We start from the raw sequence: 17,888 nt of genomic DNA, 5'->3' as shown, positions 1-17,888 counted from the left end.
AAATATTTCATAATTGCATGTGTGTGTAGATGACTGACAGCTCTCTGTGTGCCATTTGTCCGTTGTCCGTGTTTGTCAAAGCCCAATCACTTGAAAGGAGACGTTTTCCGATGCGGGCGTCTTTTTTTTTTTTTTCAATGCCTGCACCTCATCCCAGCTCCTGGACAGCAGAATGGATTCAAAAATGTGACGCACGTTTGAGCATTTATTTCATATCTTATTATTTTTTTTTTAAGTTGTATGTGGTTTGTCCCCACTACTCGGACAATTTAGTGCACTAGTAAGTACTACAACTAGTAGTGCTGTCTCTTTTTTTTTATTCCCCTCTCCTACTAGTGCATAGGTGTCAAACTCGAGACCCGGGGGCCAGATGCGGCCCTCCACATTTTCCATGGCCCACAAAAGGAAATCATATGCGGCATCTTCTGTGATTCTTGCAAATATCTGAACAAAATATGAAATTTGTCATGTAATGAACATTAATTTTGAGGTATGGCATTTTCTGCTAACAACCCCCTTATTGCGGTTACTTCATCAAGAGTGGAGCAAACTATTATCCTTCTGATTTTAAAACTAATTATCCCTAACTTGTGCTTATGAAAGATTATGATGAGGTATGGTTTCAGTCGTAATGGCCCTCTGAGGGGAAACTGACACGACAATGCTGTCCTCGACAAAATGAGTTTGACACCGCTCTACTAGTGCAACCTTAAGATGAATATTGAATAAAGCCATTTATTCAATGTTGCTGCTATCCAATTTAAGGTCCATATACAGTACTAGTACACTCTCTGTTCTTAGAAAACTGTCCATTTGGCTCACAAGTTGACAAGTATGTGCTCCTGATATCACTAGTGACATTGTAAAATTTTCGTGAACCTCTAGCACCTCACTCGTAGTACTAGTACCCTGGAAATGCCCAGTACTACAAAGTGTTTCCTCATAAAGAACAAAGACTAGTGTGATGAATTATCAATGTCCTGTACTATTGTCCCAAGGACAACACACATACTTCACTCATTCAACGAGTAAATATTACTCATGAGGCAAATGGCGCTATTTGATAATTCTGTTCCTAGTACTACGAGTGATGTAAAATTCTGCAGGTTTGGGCCTTGTACAAATACGCTCTTTGTTCGCGCTAGTAAGAGAAATCAAATCTGGATTGAACAGTGTCTTCCAAGTAAAAATGTTTCCACTATAAGGCCAACTACTAGTTACAAACGACGCAAAACTGGGCACTACTTGACATCTATGTTACATACTACCACTGAAGCGCTTGATGTTAACTAGTAGGGATTTATATCGTTACGAGGAGCACGTATTATGTACACTGGTGATTTTTTGCCGAATGACATGTAGTTGTTTGACAAGTGCACTAAATTGTCCACGCACTAGTCCACACTTTGTCCTCACTAGTCTAACAGCTATCTACTGTATGTACATCTAGCGCTTCATTGGTAGTACAGTACTTGTACCGTGTCAGCTAGTGTGCAGTTTTGCCTCATTAGTAATGTAGTTGTCCTAGTGTGCAGAAATGTCAGTTTACTAGTAAGACAGTCGGTTGACTAGTGTGCGTAATTGTTTTATTATGGAGGACAAAGAGTGTACTAGTAATGTGGGATATGAAGGCTATGCAATAAATTCTCAAATGTTTCTGTCATGCGCTGTCGGAATGCAATCTGTTGTCTCCTCTTAAGGTTTACCAAGAGATTCATTCTGATTTCATGTCTTAGTTCTCTAGAGACATTTGGGGTGTGTAAGTACTAAAAGGGCTTACTGGATCATCTAAATTCCTTGAGCATGGGGTGGGATGCGCGTGTGTGTGTGTGGGGTGGGGGGGTACATGTGGTATTTGCAGATGTGATTGTACTGTTTTGTACTGTAGGAAAAGTGTCATGTATGCATATTTTCAATAAAGTATTCAGTTTTTTGGAAAACAAAAAAAAAAGATGACCGTGATGCAGATTTGATGGGTTTTGAATATTCCCTAACTGTTTATTTATGGACAAGTGTACAAAGATTAGAAATTATGAAGTGACATATAGGCCAAAAATAACATTAAAACGCACATAGACACAAAACACACACTAAAACCTGTAAATACATTTTTTCAATGTGTTTGGTAGAACAGTCCTTTTATTATCAATATTATTATAACTATCATTATAGAGTTGTAATATTAATTATAGCTTTTTGAAGGTTTTCTTTGTCTCCCCAAAATAATTAAGGAAGTGTCAACATTGGGTGAAAATCTGCAGTGTTTTTTTTTTTTCTCTTCTCAAATTATTCTACTTTCTCTCCAGAAAAAGTTACGTACTGCAATGTTAAAAGCGCAAGTTTGTAGGTTTAGGTCAAGTTTGTATATATTTTTCATTTGACACAAATGTTACATTCGTTAAAAATCGGCTGAGTACTTTTTTTTTTTAATTTTTGTATTTTCTGTGCTCGAAAACTTCCATTTTCCCAACATGAAAATAGGTTGGTTTTTTTTCACTCCAATGTCCCAAATTTTTCCCATTCCTCCCCCCCCCCCCTTTTTTTTTTTTTTTTTTTCTTCCTTTGACACAAAATACAGTAGTCGGACTTCACTGTGGAGGAGATTTTCCACGTGTGCGTGACGTCACGACCTGGGCTCCTTTCCACCTCCACCTCCAATCATTAGTCACATCCCGGCGCCTCGAAGCCGACAACGACGCACTGTCCCCAGCGCAAGCTCTCGACGAGCATCGCGCGGCAGGCAAGACATGGCGGCGGCTCCGTTAGCCCACTTCGACGAGGACTGGCAGGACTTCAACGAATTCAAGGAGTCGCCCGCCCAGCCGGACGGCGGTGGTGATGGTTCGCCTGCGGTGGCAGTGGCAGTGGCGGGGGGCCTCGACGATCTGTCCGACCTGGACAACAGTTTCTCGGGGGAGATCTGCAGCTTCCAGTCCATGGAAGACCTCGTCCACGACTTCGACGAAAAGCTGACCGTGTGCTTCCGCAACTATAACACCACCACAGAGCACATAGCCCCCATTAAACCCATCACGGAGGATAATTACCTGAAAGACGACGAGTGAGTGTCCATTTTTATTTCCTTTTTGACACGATTTTCAAGCGCCCTTTAGCCTCGTTAGCTCCGCGGGGCTAGTGGGCTCCAGTAGCTTGGCCTCAATCAGGGTAATGCAAACAGTTCGCGTTAAGATTACATATCTCTTGAAGAATTAATTTCTTTGTTCTTTGTCTTGACTTATACGTGACCTTAACCAGACCGACTATAGTGATTTGAGTATATTTGTTCTTTGAAAATATTTAGTTGAATCTGGTGAAAATGCACCAATTTCTGCCCATTTTACTGCGAAGATTTTAAACTTTTTTTTTTTTGTTTAATGCGGGTTTCAAATTTAAACAACTTTCTTGATTTTGAATCATATTTTGAATCCTATTCGTTGTCATCATCAAATTTGCTAAACACAAATAGACAACATTGAACATATGACAATAATTGTTTCTAATTTTTAACTGGAAAAACCCGGCGTTCAAAACATGCATAAAAAAATATATAATGTGAAAACATACAAACATTTAGTTAAAATGGGATAAATAAGGAAAAACTATAATAGAGTATGCCAGTAATTGATAAATGTGTTGTAACGTGTGTACACAGTCAATATCAACCTATATATATATATATATATATATATATATATATTGTCCACATGAATATATTTTAAGGACGAGTGCAGCCTTGCAATTTAGAGCACGTTTTGTTTTGCTTTTTTTTTTTTTTCTTCTTTTAATCCAGTTGACAGCACCACTAGCATATATATATATATATATATATATATATATATATATATATAATATATATATATATATATAATCATATAATATATTTTTACAGATTTTTTACAAGCCGAAAGGAAAAGTAGACGATGTATATATTATATTATTTATTATATTTAGATATATGTATATATTTTTTATAAATATTTATTATATTTTATAAATATTTCCCAATGCTTCCCACTGGACTATGTACTCTTTGCGATGATGGTGACAGTCATTTATACACAATGACAATAGCCATTTCGGTAACGTTGGCACGACAATTTATTTTTTTTTTATCTGCACACAAATACTTTCCTTGTTTTAACATTCACAGCGCTTGGTTACGAGCCCAGGGTGTACCCCGCCTTTCCTCCTAAATCCGCTGGGCCAGACTCCAGATCACCCCATTGAGAACGTAGAGTATCGAAGTCGGGTGGGTGTGTCGACGGAAGGGGGTTTCACTTTCTTAGTCGCGTCAACTGGCGTAATTGTGTGTTCACGTGCCAACATGCTTACACACCGCAAAGGTCACTCTTATCCCATGTCCAGCTCTTGCTCTTCAGAAATACGCTTATTGGGTTTTATCGCCTTCAAACTGCTGTACTGTGACATTGGCAGATTTAATCACACGTTGCAAAACTTCAACCAAAAAAGGAAGTCGGCATATTTTCTCAAATATAGGAGTGGAGACGTAACCCAAATTTGCAAGTGACTCCCAATTTGCCATAGTTAATCGTTAAAAAACACCTAGTAATAATTACTGCAAATATTTTATGAAAATCAATTCCCGCTGTAGATAAATATTGCTGGTGTTCCACAAGATTCTATACTAGGTTTTCGTTTTTTTTTTTTTTTTTTACATTGTACTGCACTTCACACGAATGCCATTAATTTCCTTTCCAGTAAAAATGTCTTTTTTTTTTGTCTTTACAGTAGAAGACTGGTGGTCTTCACCAGGATAACAGTTTTGTGTTTGACAGGGAAATATTTATAATTTTTTTGAAGCTACTGGTGGCATCTGTCTGTCTGTCTGTCTGTCTGTCTGTCTATCAATGGCATAAATAACCACACCTACGGATTAAAAGGCTTGTCTTTGAAAAAAGTGTTTTTTCTAGAAGTCTTTTTAATAATTTTTTTCCCACCAATATTGATTTGAGAAATGTCATCTTTTCCCAATTTCTCTGTCCACTTGATAATGTCGCCTACAAAAGATGTGGTTACCTCTTCATATGAACAAATTAAAAAAAAAAACAAAGTTTGATTCTAGAATCAAATGTGATATTTACCTCCACTTTCATCCCACACATACAAATTTTTTTGGGGAAGTTTATCCTTCTTGAATATCTTAGTTCCACTCCTGCCATTTTGACCATGAATGGGTGATTTTTAAACTTTCCAATACTAAGCCAACTCGCATTGTTTTCACCGCATCATTTGTTTCCAATGCTTGATATCCTGTAAAGCACAGGTGTCAAACTCGAGGCCCGGGGGCCAGATCTGGCCCGCCACATGATTTTTATGTGGCACGTGAAGCCTAATCGAGTGTCAATTTCCATGATTCTTGTAAAAATCCGGACCAAAATTTAAAATGGTCATATATCATAAATGATAAAGTTGAGATATGACAAGCATTTTTGTGTTACCAAATAACAAGTAGTGACGTGACATTTTGGGCAATTTTAAAACGTTTTTGAATAAAAACTAAAACTAAACAATTTACTACTCTGAGATAAAATACTAAAATATAGAATAAAAATTAAATTAAAATTGCTATTATAACAAATTCACAAAAAACTCAAAATATCATCATTTGAGATTGTTTTTAATACACTGCCATAAAATCTGTATATTTCATAATGAAGAAAATGTCAATATAAAAAGTACAATAATATTTTTGAAAATGCACTATCAACATTAAGACATGGGAATGTATTAAAAAGATAATTTCAAACTAAAAATTTATCATTTGTGGAAATGATCATTTAGGGCACAGGTGTCAAACTGAAGTCCCGGGGGCCAGATCCAGCCCACCACTTTATTTTATGTGGCCCACGAAGCCAAATCTAGAGTGCCATTTTCCACGATTCTTGTAAAAAATCTGCACCAAAATTTCAAATTGTCATCCATCATAATTGTTAAAGTTGAGATATTACAAGCATTTTTGGTGTTACCAAATGTGAACAGTTGAAAAACACATTACCCTTGATTTCTAATTCCAATACTAGTTGAAAAAAGGATGTAAATATGATGAGATGATTAAATATTTTTGTTCCACATTCATAACAGCCCTCCGAGGGAAACCGGAACAACAATGTGGCTTGTGAGAAAAAATGAGTTTGACGCTCCTGCTGTAAAGCAAGTCAACATTGATTCATAATTAGGGGTGGGTTGTGAAATAATTGGACAGCAACCTCAAAATAACCCGGAGATTTTTTGTTTTGTTTTTTTCCACTTGAATGCACTTAGGCAGGACGTGCCTGGCCGCTTAAGTTCTCCACCGAGACAAATGAGCGAGGTTGACAAGAAGGACGTGTGAAGAAAAGACAACGTGATCGTGTGGGAGGAACGTCCACATGAATATATTTTAAGGACGAGTGCAGCCTTGCAATTTAGAGCACGTTTTGTTTTGCTTTTTTTTTTTTTTCCTCCTTCTTTTAATCTAGTTGGCAGCACCACTAGCATCCTCCTCTCCTCTCTTCACCTCAGGGAGAAACGTGGACGTTACGTAAATAAGCGCTGTGTGTCAGCATCCTCGCGTGGATGTCGGCTCCCGTCGAGTTGCAGAACCTCCGCGCAAATTAACTTCAGAGTCGGTCTCGGAGACAAAATTGTTGTCTCGATTGGTCCCTGAACTGTACACTGAACCCTGTTCTCAAAAGGAATTATTACTGTATCATTTCTGTGAGTTGCTGCCCTACTTTTGGGACGATTCTTAAAGGCTTTCGGCGTCGGAAAATAAGAGCTTTTCCGTCTCGGGTTCTCGCTCTGAAAATGTTTTAGTTCCGTCGCCATCTGCTTCGCCGTGATTTGTCCTGTGTGTCAAATGTGCTGCAGATTATTTGGAATCGCGCTCGCTCGGAGTTGGAGACCACTTGCGGTTTTCTTCGCAGATGCCAGATGGCTCTTGCCTCGCATAGTTTTTTGTGTCTGCCTTTTGAACAACAAAATCCTTTTCAAATGGAGTCTTGCTCTTTTCTCTTTAAATGTCTCATAAAGAAAGAAACTTCAATATCCATTTTTTTTTTCGTACTGTGTTTTAAGTTGTCTTTATTGTAATAAATCAGGGTTGTCAAATTCTTTTTTTCTCGTGGGCCGGTTTCCCTCAGAGGGCCATTACGACTGTGGAACAAAAATATTTAATCATCTCATCATATTTACATCATCAATTTATGAACTAGTTTTGGAATCAGAAATGAAGGGTAATGTTTTTTTTTTTCAACTGTTCACATTTGGCAACATGAAAAAATGCTTGTAATATCTCAACTTCATCAATTATGATATATGACAATTTGAAATTTTGGTCCAGATTTTTACAAGAATCATGGAAATTGACACTAGATTTGGCTTCGCACGCCACATTAAATCATGTGGTGGGCCGGATCTGGCCCCCAGGCCTTGAGTTTGACACCTGTGCCCGAAATGATCATTTCCACAAATGTTAAGTTTTTAGTTTGAAATGATCTTTTCAATACATTCCTATGTCTTAATGTTGATAGTGCATTTTCAAAAATATTATTGTACTTTTTATAATGACGTTTTTCTTAATTCTGAAATATACAGATTTTATGGCAGCGTATTAAAAACAATCTCGATGATAGTTCGAGTTTTTTGTAAATTTTAATTTAATCAACTTTAGCGCATTTTGAAAATGTATTCTAAAGGCAATTTTAATTTCATTTTTATTCTATATTTTAGTATTTTATCTCAGTGTAGTTAATTGTTTATTTTTACTTTTTATAAATGTTACTACCTGACGTTAAAGCTACGATGTTGAAAATGGACATTTGTGTGTACGTGTAACGTCCTTGCTGCGTTTGCAGGGTGTGGAACACTCTGACAGACAACTACGGCAATGTGATGCCTGTGGACTGGAAGACGTCGCACACTCGCTCGCTCCACCTGCCCGCCCTCAACCTCAATGAACGCCAGGCAAGTCCCGGTCCAAGTACATCTCACAATTAATCGGTTCTGAGTGTAGATTATGATGATATATTGTGTTGTGGGACAAATAAATAAAGTATTTAAGTGGTGCCTTGAGATGTGAGTTTAGTTCATTCAGACCACACTTGTTACTCAAAATGTATTTCCCCATTAAATTGAAACGAAATCCCATTAATGCGTTCCCCCCAATTTTTGTAATGTTTTTTTTTTTTTTGATGAGGGGGAAATATCTCTTCAGAATGTATTATTTAATAAAACCTCAACATTGAATGTTAGACATTCTGGCATTATGATTCGTTGTGGCACCTGGTGTATGTGACCTTGTCACATGGGGGCAGCATAATACAGCCAAGTACAAACGAAGAAGAATTTCACAACTGCTGTATGTGACACACGAGCTTCTGTATTAAAAGTTGTTTTTGTAGAGCATCGATAATATATGGCTGTGAGTTAGATTGTCTGTCTGTGTTGCTGCACTGTTACTCAAAGCGTTTCATGCTACGACAGACAGTAGATGCTTTTCGTTAGCCCGTTGGCGGCTAACGAACTTACGACTTAGTGGTTGTTTCGAAGACACAATAATAATTCTTTGTTTTGTTTAGTGTGACATTAAACGTCAACTGGGAGAGGAATTCCCGTAAATCCCGGCCTACAGAGCGCACCTGGTTATAATAGAGAAAGTTTAACGCTATCGCGGCACTAGCGTTAGCGCGGCGCTAGCATTAGCCCGGGACTAGCGTTAAACTCTTTCTGTGTACCGAGTCCTATAAGCAGGTGCGCTAACGCTAGCGCTGCATCATTGCATAAACCCCAGGGTTGAAAGCGTGTGAAAAAAGTCGCGGCTTGTAGGCAGTAAACCTCTTGAAGGCTCTTTTGAATAATTGTTTACAATCTACCAATCGCTTGCCGGCCGTGAAGTGAGTCGAGTTCACTGCCACCACACAGGGCTTGTATCTCAAATTTGTGCTCGTAAGTCAAAGCAAAATATCATCCAAATGATGGCTCGTAGCTTGAAAACTTCCTACACCAGGTCGCTTGTATCTCAAAGCACCACGGAATGTACTTTATATACTGTACAGGATATGGAAATCCTCACGTAGTGATTAGGGAGTAGAATGATTCCAAATATAACATTTTCTATGAACATTGGTATAAATTGGCGTTCTTCCCCGGACAGAAGCTTGACAACCAATCTTTGGATCTGTCGGATGACGAGGAGCTGAGGGAGCAGATGGACATGCACTCCATCATCGTCTCGTGCTTTAACGACGAGCCGCTCTTCACCGCCGAACAGGTGACGTTTGAATCGACACCAAAACTGTTTCCAGTGTTCTCTCGTTGATGGCGGGGGTCACGTTCCTTACACCCACGCGAAAATGAAAATGTCCAAATAATGGATGCACTATTGCTATCCCTATGTATATGTACCATATTTTTGCAACCATAAGATGCACTTAAAAGTCTTAAATCTTCTCCAAAATGGACACCATACCTTTTTTACGTTTTTTTTTAATCTGACATTTAAAAAATTCTAGATTATAAGGTGCAAAATGTATTCATTTAAATCACAGGTGTCAAACTCGAGGCGCGTGGGCCAGATCTGGCCCACCTCATAATTTTATGTGGCCCGCGAAGGCAAATCATCGGTGTCAAAATCTGTGGTGCTTTTGAAAATATGTCCCAACATTTCAAATTGTTCAAATAGAAGTCGATTTTTAAATGTATTTCAGTTGTTGGTTTTCCATCCATTTTTTAATTTTTTTTTTTATTTTTAAATTTTATTTTATCATCAGGTGATTGAGGAGATAGAAGAGATGATGCAGGATTCTCCCGACCCCGACGACGACGAGAGCCCCTCCCATTCCGATCTCTCCATGCTCTCTCAGGACCTTCACGGCCTGAAACGCTCTGGCTCCGACACGAGCTACGAGGACCGTAAGTTTCACATTTGTTTAAAAAAAAAAAAAAAAAAAAACTGGGCCGGCACGTGCGGTCTCTGTGATTCCGCTCGGGCGCATTTTGGCAGTTCTCCAACGCGGCCTAATGAGGTGTGAGAGGTCGCGAGAAGACAAATCTACACACGCACCCACGCATCTAACCTTCTTATGTAATGCGTTATAAATACAAACAGACAGCATGTTATGTAATGGCGAACGTATACATTTGGATGAAGAAGCGCACTTTCCACACTGATGAGCACTTGCACACGTATTGGGCAATTTAGCACCGCCGGCAAACACCGAGAGGTAAAAATGAATGTGGCTGTCCAAAACATTTTAAGTGTGATACAATATGCATGGGGGGGGGGGGGGGGGATATATGCACAATTACGGAGCGGCCCGTCTTTTGTGCGTCCCACGATCAGGGTTGCGTCAGCTGTCCGTGGCTGAGCTGAATGAGACGCTGGAGGAGGTGGAGACGGCCATCCGCAGCTACAGCGAGGAGCTCATCCAGGCGCTGGCCCTGCGGGACGAGCTGGAGTACGAGAAGGAGGTGACTCACTCGCGCTCCTGACCAGTCACTCAGGGCACTCAAATAAAGTAGCGTAATTTCCGGCCTATAAGCCGCGACTTTTTTTACACGTTTTCAACCCTGCGATTAATGCGGTGATGCGGCTAATTTGTGCAATTTTTCTAACAAAAGCAAGGGGGCACTCGAGCGGAAAAGGTAAGAGTGAGACTGGTGGATACGTAATGTGCCAAGGAAGTGACATTTACCGGTATCTTTTTTTTTTTTTTTATTTAAACCGGCCCTGTTAGCGCTGTGTTAGCGTGTTGCTGCTGTGTTACTGCTGCGTCTCTGAGTTTTACCGGTATGTTTTTGTTTTTGTTTTGTTTTGGTTTTTTTTACCGGCCCTGTTACCACTGCGTTAGCGTGTTTCTGCTGAGTTACAGCTGTGTCTCAGTGATTTAGGTTTTTTTTTTTTTTGTTTTGTTTTGTTTTGTTTTTTGTTTTTTTTTATCAGCCCTGTTTGCGCTGTGCTGGCGTGTTGCTGCTGTGTTTCTGCCGCGTCTCAGTGATTTTTACCGGTATGTTTTTCTTTTAACCGGCCCTGTAGCGCCGCATTAGCGTTAGTGCCGTGCTTGCGTGTTTCTGCTGGGTTACAGCCACGTCTAAGTGATTTAGTTTTTTTTTTTTTTTAAATAATTAATTTTTGTTTTACAGTCCCTGTTAGCACCGCGCTAGTGTTATCGCCGCTCTATTGTTAGCGCTGCGCTAGCTTGTTGCTGCTGTGTTACTGCCGCGCCTCAGTGATTCAGGTGTTTTTGGTTTTGTTTTGTTTTTTACTGGCCCTGTTAGTGCCACGCTAGCAGCTGCTGCTGTGTTACTGCCGTGGCTCAGTGATTTATGTGATGTTTGTTTTTTTTAACCAGCTCTGTTAGTGATGTGCTACCGTGCCACGGCTTTTTTTTTTTTTTTTTTCTTTACCGGTATGTTTTTTTTTTTTTTTTTCACCAGCCCTATTCGTGCTACCGTGTTGGCGCTATGTTAAGCTAAACTAAGGCATTTGAACTTTGAAAACTCTTTCTGTGTACCGTCTTTCTTTTTTAAATATCTCGTATTTCAATGTGGGCACTTGCAGCTTATGTATGTACCAAATGGTATTTCCTTCACAAATGTATTGGGTGAGGGATATAATCAGGTGTGCTCTGTCGGTCGGAAATTACGGGCTTCGACTGCAGCCTGTTTAACCACCAAACAACTCAGACTTGAATTAAGTGTCTCATTCTCCTGATTGTTTTATTGCTTCTGGAAGATGTAGTTATTATGCAATATGATTATGGGCTGTCCTAATTGTTTTGTGCGATTGCGGCACTAGGTGAAGAACAGTTTCATCTCGCTGCTCATCGACGTTCAGAATAGGCAGAAGGAGCACCGTGAGCTCCTGCGCAAGAAGAAGAAGATCCGCAGCGCCGCAATGCCAGGACCCAACGGCCAGAGGAGCACCAGGACCAACGTCCCCGGCACGGTGAGTCATCGCGGGCGCGTCGGGCCAGCTCAGTCGTGGGAGAAGCGTGACCTCGATGTGGCCATTTGCGCGGGGGAAAGCTGTCTCTCCTCATCTCTCTTTCCTCTGGCTTTCTTCCTTCAACTCCTTGTAGCGCCTCACTCTGGAGGGACTCTCCAATGTCATACAAAATGGCCTCCGCCAAACTTTTGGCACTACAGGAGGGGACAAACAGGTGCCCTTTCTTTCACCCCCTGATTTTTTTTTTTTTTTTTTTTTTTCTTTCCATCCCGGCATGCTTCATTTTTCTACAGATGCAGTTGGCCTGTGCTGTCTGTAATTTTTTTCCCCCACAACAACACCCCCATTGTTTATTTTTACTCTACGTCGCTGCTTCCGACTTTATTTCGACTTTTTGTCTGGCGCCTTGTTACAGTGTCGATACACATTGACTGTGTTCGGAATCTTTATCTTCTGCTCAGAAGCTGTGCGGATCCCAAATCCCATGGCCGTCTGCAGGGATCTGTTACTGTGGTTTACAAATATGATATTCTCGGACAAACTCGTGGTAGGGGATAACGTAGTCACGACGCATTGCAACAATACTACAAAATGGCCAAGTCACCATATGATACAGTATATAGTGTGTGTACCGTAATTGCCCGCATACAGATCGCACCTGTTTACAAGCCTCACCGAGTACATTTGTAAAGAAAATACGATTTGGTACATACATACGAAATATCTGTGTGAAAGCCGCAAGTGCCCACATTGTAACCCGCATTGAAACACAAGATATTTACAGAGAAAGACAGTACACAGTTTAACACTAGCGCGCCGCTAACCTGCTAATGTTAATGCTAATACTAGCGACGTGCTAGCGCTAATGCTAAAATAAAACTTGACTGTGAATATCACTGAGACATCTCAGTAACACAGCAGCAACAAACTAGCACAGCGCTAACGGGGCCAGGAAAAGTCACAGGTGCCCACATTGAAACACGAGATATTGACAAAGAAAGACGGTACACAGAGTTTAACACTAGCGCGGCACTAACCCGCTAACGCTAGTGCTAATGCTAGCTTCGCGCTAGCGCTGATGCTAACAGGGCCGGTTATAATAAAAACCTATCGGTAAATATCACTGACACACACCAGTAACACAGCAGCAAAACACTAGCGCAGCCCGAACAGGGCCAGTAAAAATCACTTCCTCGGCACATATATTCCACCGGTCTCATTCTTAGCTTTTCTGCTCGAGTGCCCCCTTGCGGCCATTAGAAAAAATGGCAAAAAGGGGAACAGTGTGGCAAAAAGTCACGGCTTGTAGGTCAGAAATTACGGTATATGTATAATTTTTTTGGGAGAGGGATTGATTCAGAACACAGCCATTTTCTCTAAACAGGCATGTGGAAGTCGTTGGCCTCCTTCATGTTTGTACATATGCGCTTGTGTACGCGTGGGGAAAATAACAAGTTGTACTTCTGCCTCAGTACCTGACCACAGTGATCCCCTACGAGAAGAAAATGGGCTCCCCTGCAGTGGAAGACCTCCAGATCCTTACAAAGAGTGCGTGCAGCCGTCTTAATTGCACGTCTTGATATTTTTGCATTTTCGCTAATAATCGCAACTCTTTGCGCATTAGTCCTTCACGCCATGAGGGACGACAGCGAGAAGGTTCCCGCTCTGCTCACAGATTACATCCTCAAAGGTACGCACACACACGTGCACTCATCATTTGTTACGCTTTGTTCCTTTAGTTTTCCCGAAAGGGATTTTCACCCACCAGACAGCAACATTTACACCTCAATGCAAAGCAATAGCAGTGTAAAAAAAAAAAAATATATATATATATATATTTAAATAACAGCTTTTGATAATAAAAAAATCCTGGATGCTCGCTTCAAATTTTCCTTGAGAAAATTGTGTGAAATTTGGTTGGGTAAATAATGCTACAAAAACACCCAAAAAAAACACACATTATTTTTGACTGTCATGTTTAATATTACTACTTTTTTTTAATAAAGTATTGTTATGGTATAATTATTTGCCAGCGTCAACGTACACAAGGTGGTGAATTTTCACTAAGAAATCCAGAAATGGCAAATGGCATCTGATAATGTTCCACACCAGTCCTTTAGGTGGCAGTGGTGTGCATTAAAACGTTGCCACGGCAGTGAAGCAACCATTTTTGGGCTCAGTGTGGGCATTTTTATATTAATTTTTAAAAAATTCTAAAGTACACAATGGAGAGTAATTTTTTTAAAAATATGTTTTAATAATTGGGTAGCACGGCAAAGCAACTGGTTAGAGCACCAGTGTCAAACTCGAGGCCCGGGGGCCAGATCCGGCGCGCCGCATGATTGTATGTGGCCCTCAAAGGCAAACCATCCGTATCAAATTCCATGATTTAAGTTAATTTCCGTATCAAAATTTCAAATTGTCACGTCGTATAAATGATAACATTGAGATATTTCAAGCGTTTTTGTGTCACAAAACAACAATAGTTGAAAAATAGGATTCGAATAGTTGAAAAATTACTCTTGATTTTGCATTCAAAACTAGTCCATAAATTTCATATGAAAATATGACGAGGCGGTCAAAGATTTTGATGGTTTCGCAGTCATTACGGCCCACTGAGGCCCGCGACAAAAATGAGTTTGACACCCCTGGCTTAGAGCGTTGGCCTCACAGTTCTGAGGACCGGGGTTCAAATCCCGCCCCGCCTGTGTGGAGTTTGCATGTCCTCCCCGTGCCTGCGTGAGTTTCCTCCGGGCACTCCGGTTTCCTCCCACATCCCAAAAAGATGCAACATTAATTGGACACTCTAAATTGCCCCAAGGTGTGATTGTGAGTGTGGCTGTTTGTCTCGATGTGCCCTGCGATTGGCTGGGAACCAGTTTAGGGTGTGCCCCGCCTCCTGCCCGTTGACAGCTGGGATTGGTTCCAGCACACCCTCGTGAGGATATGCAGCTCAGAAAATGGATGGGTAGATGGAAAAAACAAATTTTGATGTTTTTTCTCATACATCTCTTGCATTAGATTAGTGTTTTGAAGCGGCCAAATATTTTTAAAATAAGAGATTCTTTCCACTGTTGCAAGCCAGTAGAAGCACGAGCGCGCATGTCATTCATACGATGTAATGCATAATTTAATTTCAAAACAAAAACAACAAAAAAAAAAAATGCTCCAGGGAGGGTTCTCCGGTGCTCTTAGCAGACTTTGACTGTGCCTTCCTTGTGTCTCGCCTGTGCTGCTGCTTTTTGTGCAGCTCTGGTATGAGCGCGCTGGACGCTGAGGTTTGTAAAGGACACGGACTCTTCATCTTGTACACACTTCTTTTTCTATCAATCTCTCTCTTTCGCTCTCTCCCGCTCTGTCACTCTTGAGTAAGGCTGGGCAAGTTTATGAAAAACATTAGTGAGATTATGAAACGGATTCCAGATTGTTTTGTTTTACAAATCGACCTGAGCAGTAAACCTAATGGAGAACTGGCCCAGCCCTACTGTCAAACTTCATCTGCATCGTTGCATTTTTGTCCCCTTTCATTGGCACCCCCGACGTCAAACGTCGTCCATTTAGCAGCTAGCTAGCAGGCAGTAGCAGCTGGTCACCGCTCCTCACCCGTAGTGGTCTTCGTCTTCACCTCACACGCTAGTCTTGCTCGTCATGCCCGAACACACTCATTGTTCAATTTCCTCTTGTGCTGTCTTCACAGTTCTTTGTCCCACGTAAAAAAAAAAAAAAAAAAAAAAAAAGTCGATTGGCGACCTCCAGCGTCGCGAACCTCCCCTGGAGCGACGTCGCAAAGAACCTCCTGGAACGCTGGATCTTACAAACGCGGACTTTCTTCCCTTGTTATGTATTCACCTGGACAAGTAGTTGTATAGAGTCGGCCAATCCCGAGTTCTTGGTAGACATTAACCAGTATTACTCATCGCACATCAAAAGACCCTTCTACTTACTACCCGTTTTTATTCTACGATGTTCTTCAGTGAGGAAAATGGAATCCAGCATTTCTTTTTTTGGTCCAAAGATGAAGGGAAACGCCCCGCCGCCAGAGACCTCAGGTGGCAGCAGGCTAACTTTAGCATCCATCTGACTCTGCTAACCGCCGACTGAATGTTGAAAGATTTTATTTTATTTTTTTGTGTATATTCCACATGAAAAAAGGAAAGCCGGAGGAAAAAGTACGACCACCTTGAGTAGTGACCTCGCACCCAACGACCGACTCATCGTACCTCCTGCATCACTTAAGATAGCTAGTACACGAGTTAGCAAGTCAACTCGGCAATCTCCGTGGCTACGTAGCGCCTTTAAGCTTTTCCCGTTTCGCAATCTCACCACTTTAGTTATCACGTTAGCACCTCTCGTCTCTGTAGTGATTTTCCTATGTGCTACGTTTGTTGATTAGCAGTAGATAAGCTCTTAGCTAGTCAGCATGCTAACGCGTCGTCTCGTATGCGACCTTAACCAATGACAAACTACATTTTCTGTGCGAAGTTGTCACAGCGATGCTCTGAGTTGTCACAGCTCCGCACATATTGGAAGCTTTTAGGGTCATTTTTAATTCAGCAATCGAACAATACTGGAAGTTCGCAGTTTACGGTGGTACAGTTTAACGAACAAAACGCGATTAAGTGAGAATATACATCGTCACGCAGCACAAGAAGGTGAGCTCAGTTAAAGTACCGACAACTTTTCATTGGTTTTGTTTCTAGAGGCGAGCAATGTTTGTCATTTATCACATCATCTGCAATAATGACTTTAGGTTACGTCGGTACTCTAGAACCCACAAGGCCAAAACAAGGCCGCCCTGAAGATGAATACTGGCGGTGTTCAGGAAGGATTTTTTTTTTTTTTTTTGTTACCAGAATTATACACTACACACAAATGATACAATTACTTGCTGTTGGAGTAGAAAGATTTTTTTTTTTTTTACTAGGTTACCAGATTTATACAAAAATGGTACAATTACTTGCTGTTAGAGTAGAATTTTTTTTTTTTTTTCCCCCCGTCAGGTCCCGGTTTGGAAAATGGCCATTTCAGCACAGTATTCACATTTAAACAGTGCTGTCTTACAATATTGTAAACTACATTTTTCATCTCACTATTAATTATTACTTGGGCATTACTATTTGACTGAATTTTAATGTTGGTCATGATGGTAATACTTGATTAGCTTTTTAGGTGCAAAATGCTCCACAACCATTGTCACTAATCCACGGCCACTCAACGAAGTCATATTTACAGTAAATACAGTATTCGCATTAAAAAAAAAAAACTATGGACAAAATAGACACCGTTTTTGTTTGTTTTTCCTGTAAATGGTAAGTAATTGTGGCAATCTCGAGAGTTACAGCATAATTTCACTTTGTACGAAAGTCTGAATGTGCATCACTAATCCGCACCGAGGTGTAATCATAATTGCATAAACACGTTCAAGCCATAAATATAAGACATTTAATTGAAAAACATGAAGTGTGGCAGTAAATGGGAGCTATTCCTTGTGCCGTGTGGCTACTTCTTACATCGTCCATAGTCGCGAAATGATGGATGTCGGGACCGTTGTACACCCAGGACCCCCCTCCCCCCCACAAATATCTCTCTCTATATATATATATATATAGATATATCTATATATAGATAGATATATATATCTATCTATATATATATATATATTATATATATATATATATATATAGATATATATATAGATAGATAGATAGATTATATATATATATATTTTTTTTTTTTTTTTTTTTCTTTACACAAAGTGGAAATACTCAATTCGAACCATGAACACGAGCCGCTATCAGGTCCAGCCGCACTCTCAGGAACGATTGGGCATTTTCAGTCGTATTCCTCCGATTTCAACGTGTCTACCGTAAAGCCGACTTGACGCTAAAATTTCCGGGGTCAAAAAGGGGGGGCGGAAGACGTTTGTTTAAGTGAAGTTTAA

General features: G+C 40.4%; 1 protein-coding gene across 5 annotated transcripts; it reads left to right on the top strand.

Annotated features, from left to right (window-relative positions):
• The first annotated feature begins 2,555 nt into the window (after positions 1-2,555).
• fez2b (fasciculation and elongation protein zeta 2b) lies at positions 2,556-17,532 on the top strand. Of its 5 annotated transcripts, none has more exons than XR_009793775.1 (10): positions 2,556-3,061; positions 7,857-7,965; positions 9,155-9,271; positions 9,771-9,912; positions 10,343-10,470; positions 11,798-11,947; positions 13,420-13,495; positions 13,572-13,637; positions 15,645-15,996; positions 16,100-17,532. XR_009793775.1 is itself a non-coding variant. In XM_061811781.1 (10 exons), the coding sequence occupies exons 1-9, from the start codon at positions 2,748-2,750 to the stop codon at positions 15,206-15,208; spliced, it is 1,113 nt and encodes a 370-aa protein (XP_061667765.1). In that variant the 5' UTR covers positions 2,556-2,747; the 3' UTR covers positions 15,209-15,225; positions 15,645-17,532. The 5 variants fall into 5 exon arrangements, 4 of the variants coding, with proteins under 4 accessions (XP_061667765.1, XP_061667762.1, XP_061667763.1 ...); XM_061811781.1 differs by adding an exon at positions 15,198-15,225 and having other exon boundaries at positions 15,645-17,532; XM_061811778.1 differs by lacking the exon at positions 15,645-15,996.
• Positions 17,533-17,888: the final 356 nt, after the last annotated feature.

The sequence above is a fragment of the Syngnathoides biaculeatus genome, chromosome 23, assembly GCF_019802595.1.
Source record: "Syngnathoides biaculeatus isolate LvHL_M chromosome 23, ASM1980259v1, whole genome shotgun sequence".
In the NCBI taxonomy this organism is placed as follows: Eukaryota; Metazoa; Chordata; class Actinopteri; order Syngnathiformes; family Syngnathidae; genus Syngnathoides; species Syngnathoides biaculeatus.
Note: the sequence above shows the minus strand (reverse complement) of the source record. Positions and strands in the feature narration are given on the sequence as shown.

Bases quoted from the DNA above. Each gene is read 5' to 3' on its own strand.
- fez2b (XM_061811778.1), top strand. From the start codon at position 2,748: ATGGCGGCGGCTCCGTTAGCCCACTTCGACGAGGACTGGCAGGACTTC. The intron at 9,913-10,342 runs GTAAGTTTCACA...TCCCACGATCAG, and splicing joins CGACACGAGCTACGAGGACC to GGTTGCGTCAGCTGTCCGTG. The intron at 13,638-16,099 runs GTACGCACACAC...ACATGAAAAAAG, and splicing joins CACAGATTACATCCTCAAAG to GAAAGCCGGAGGAAAAAGTA.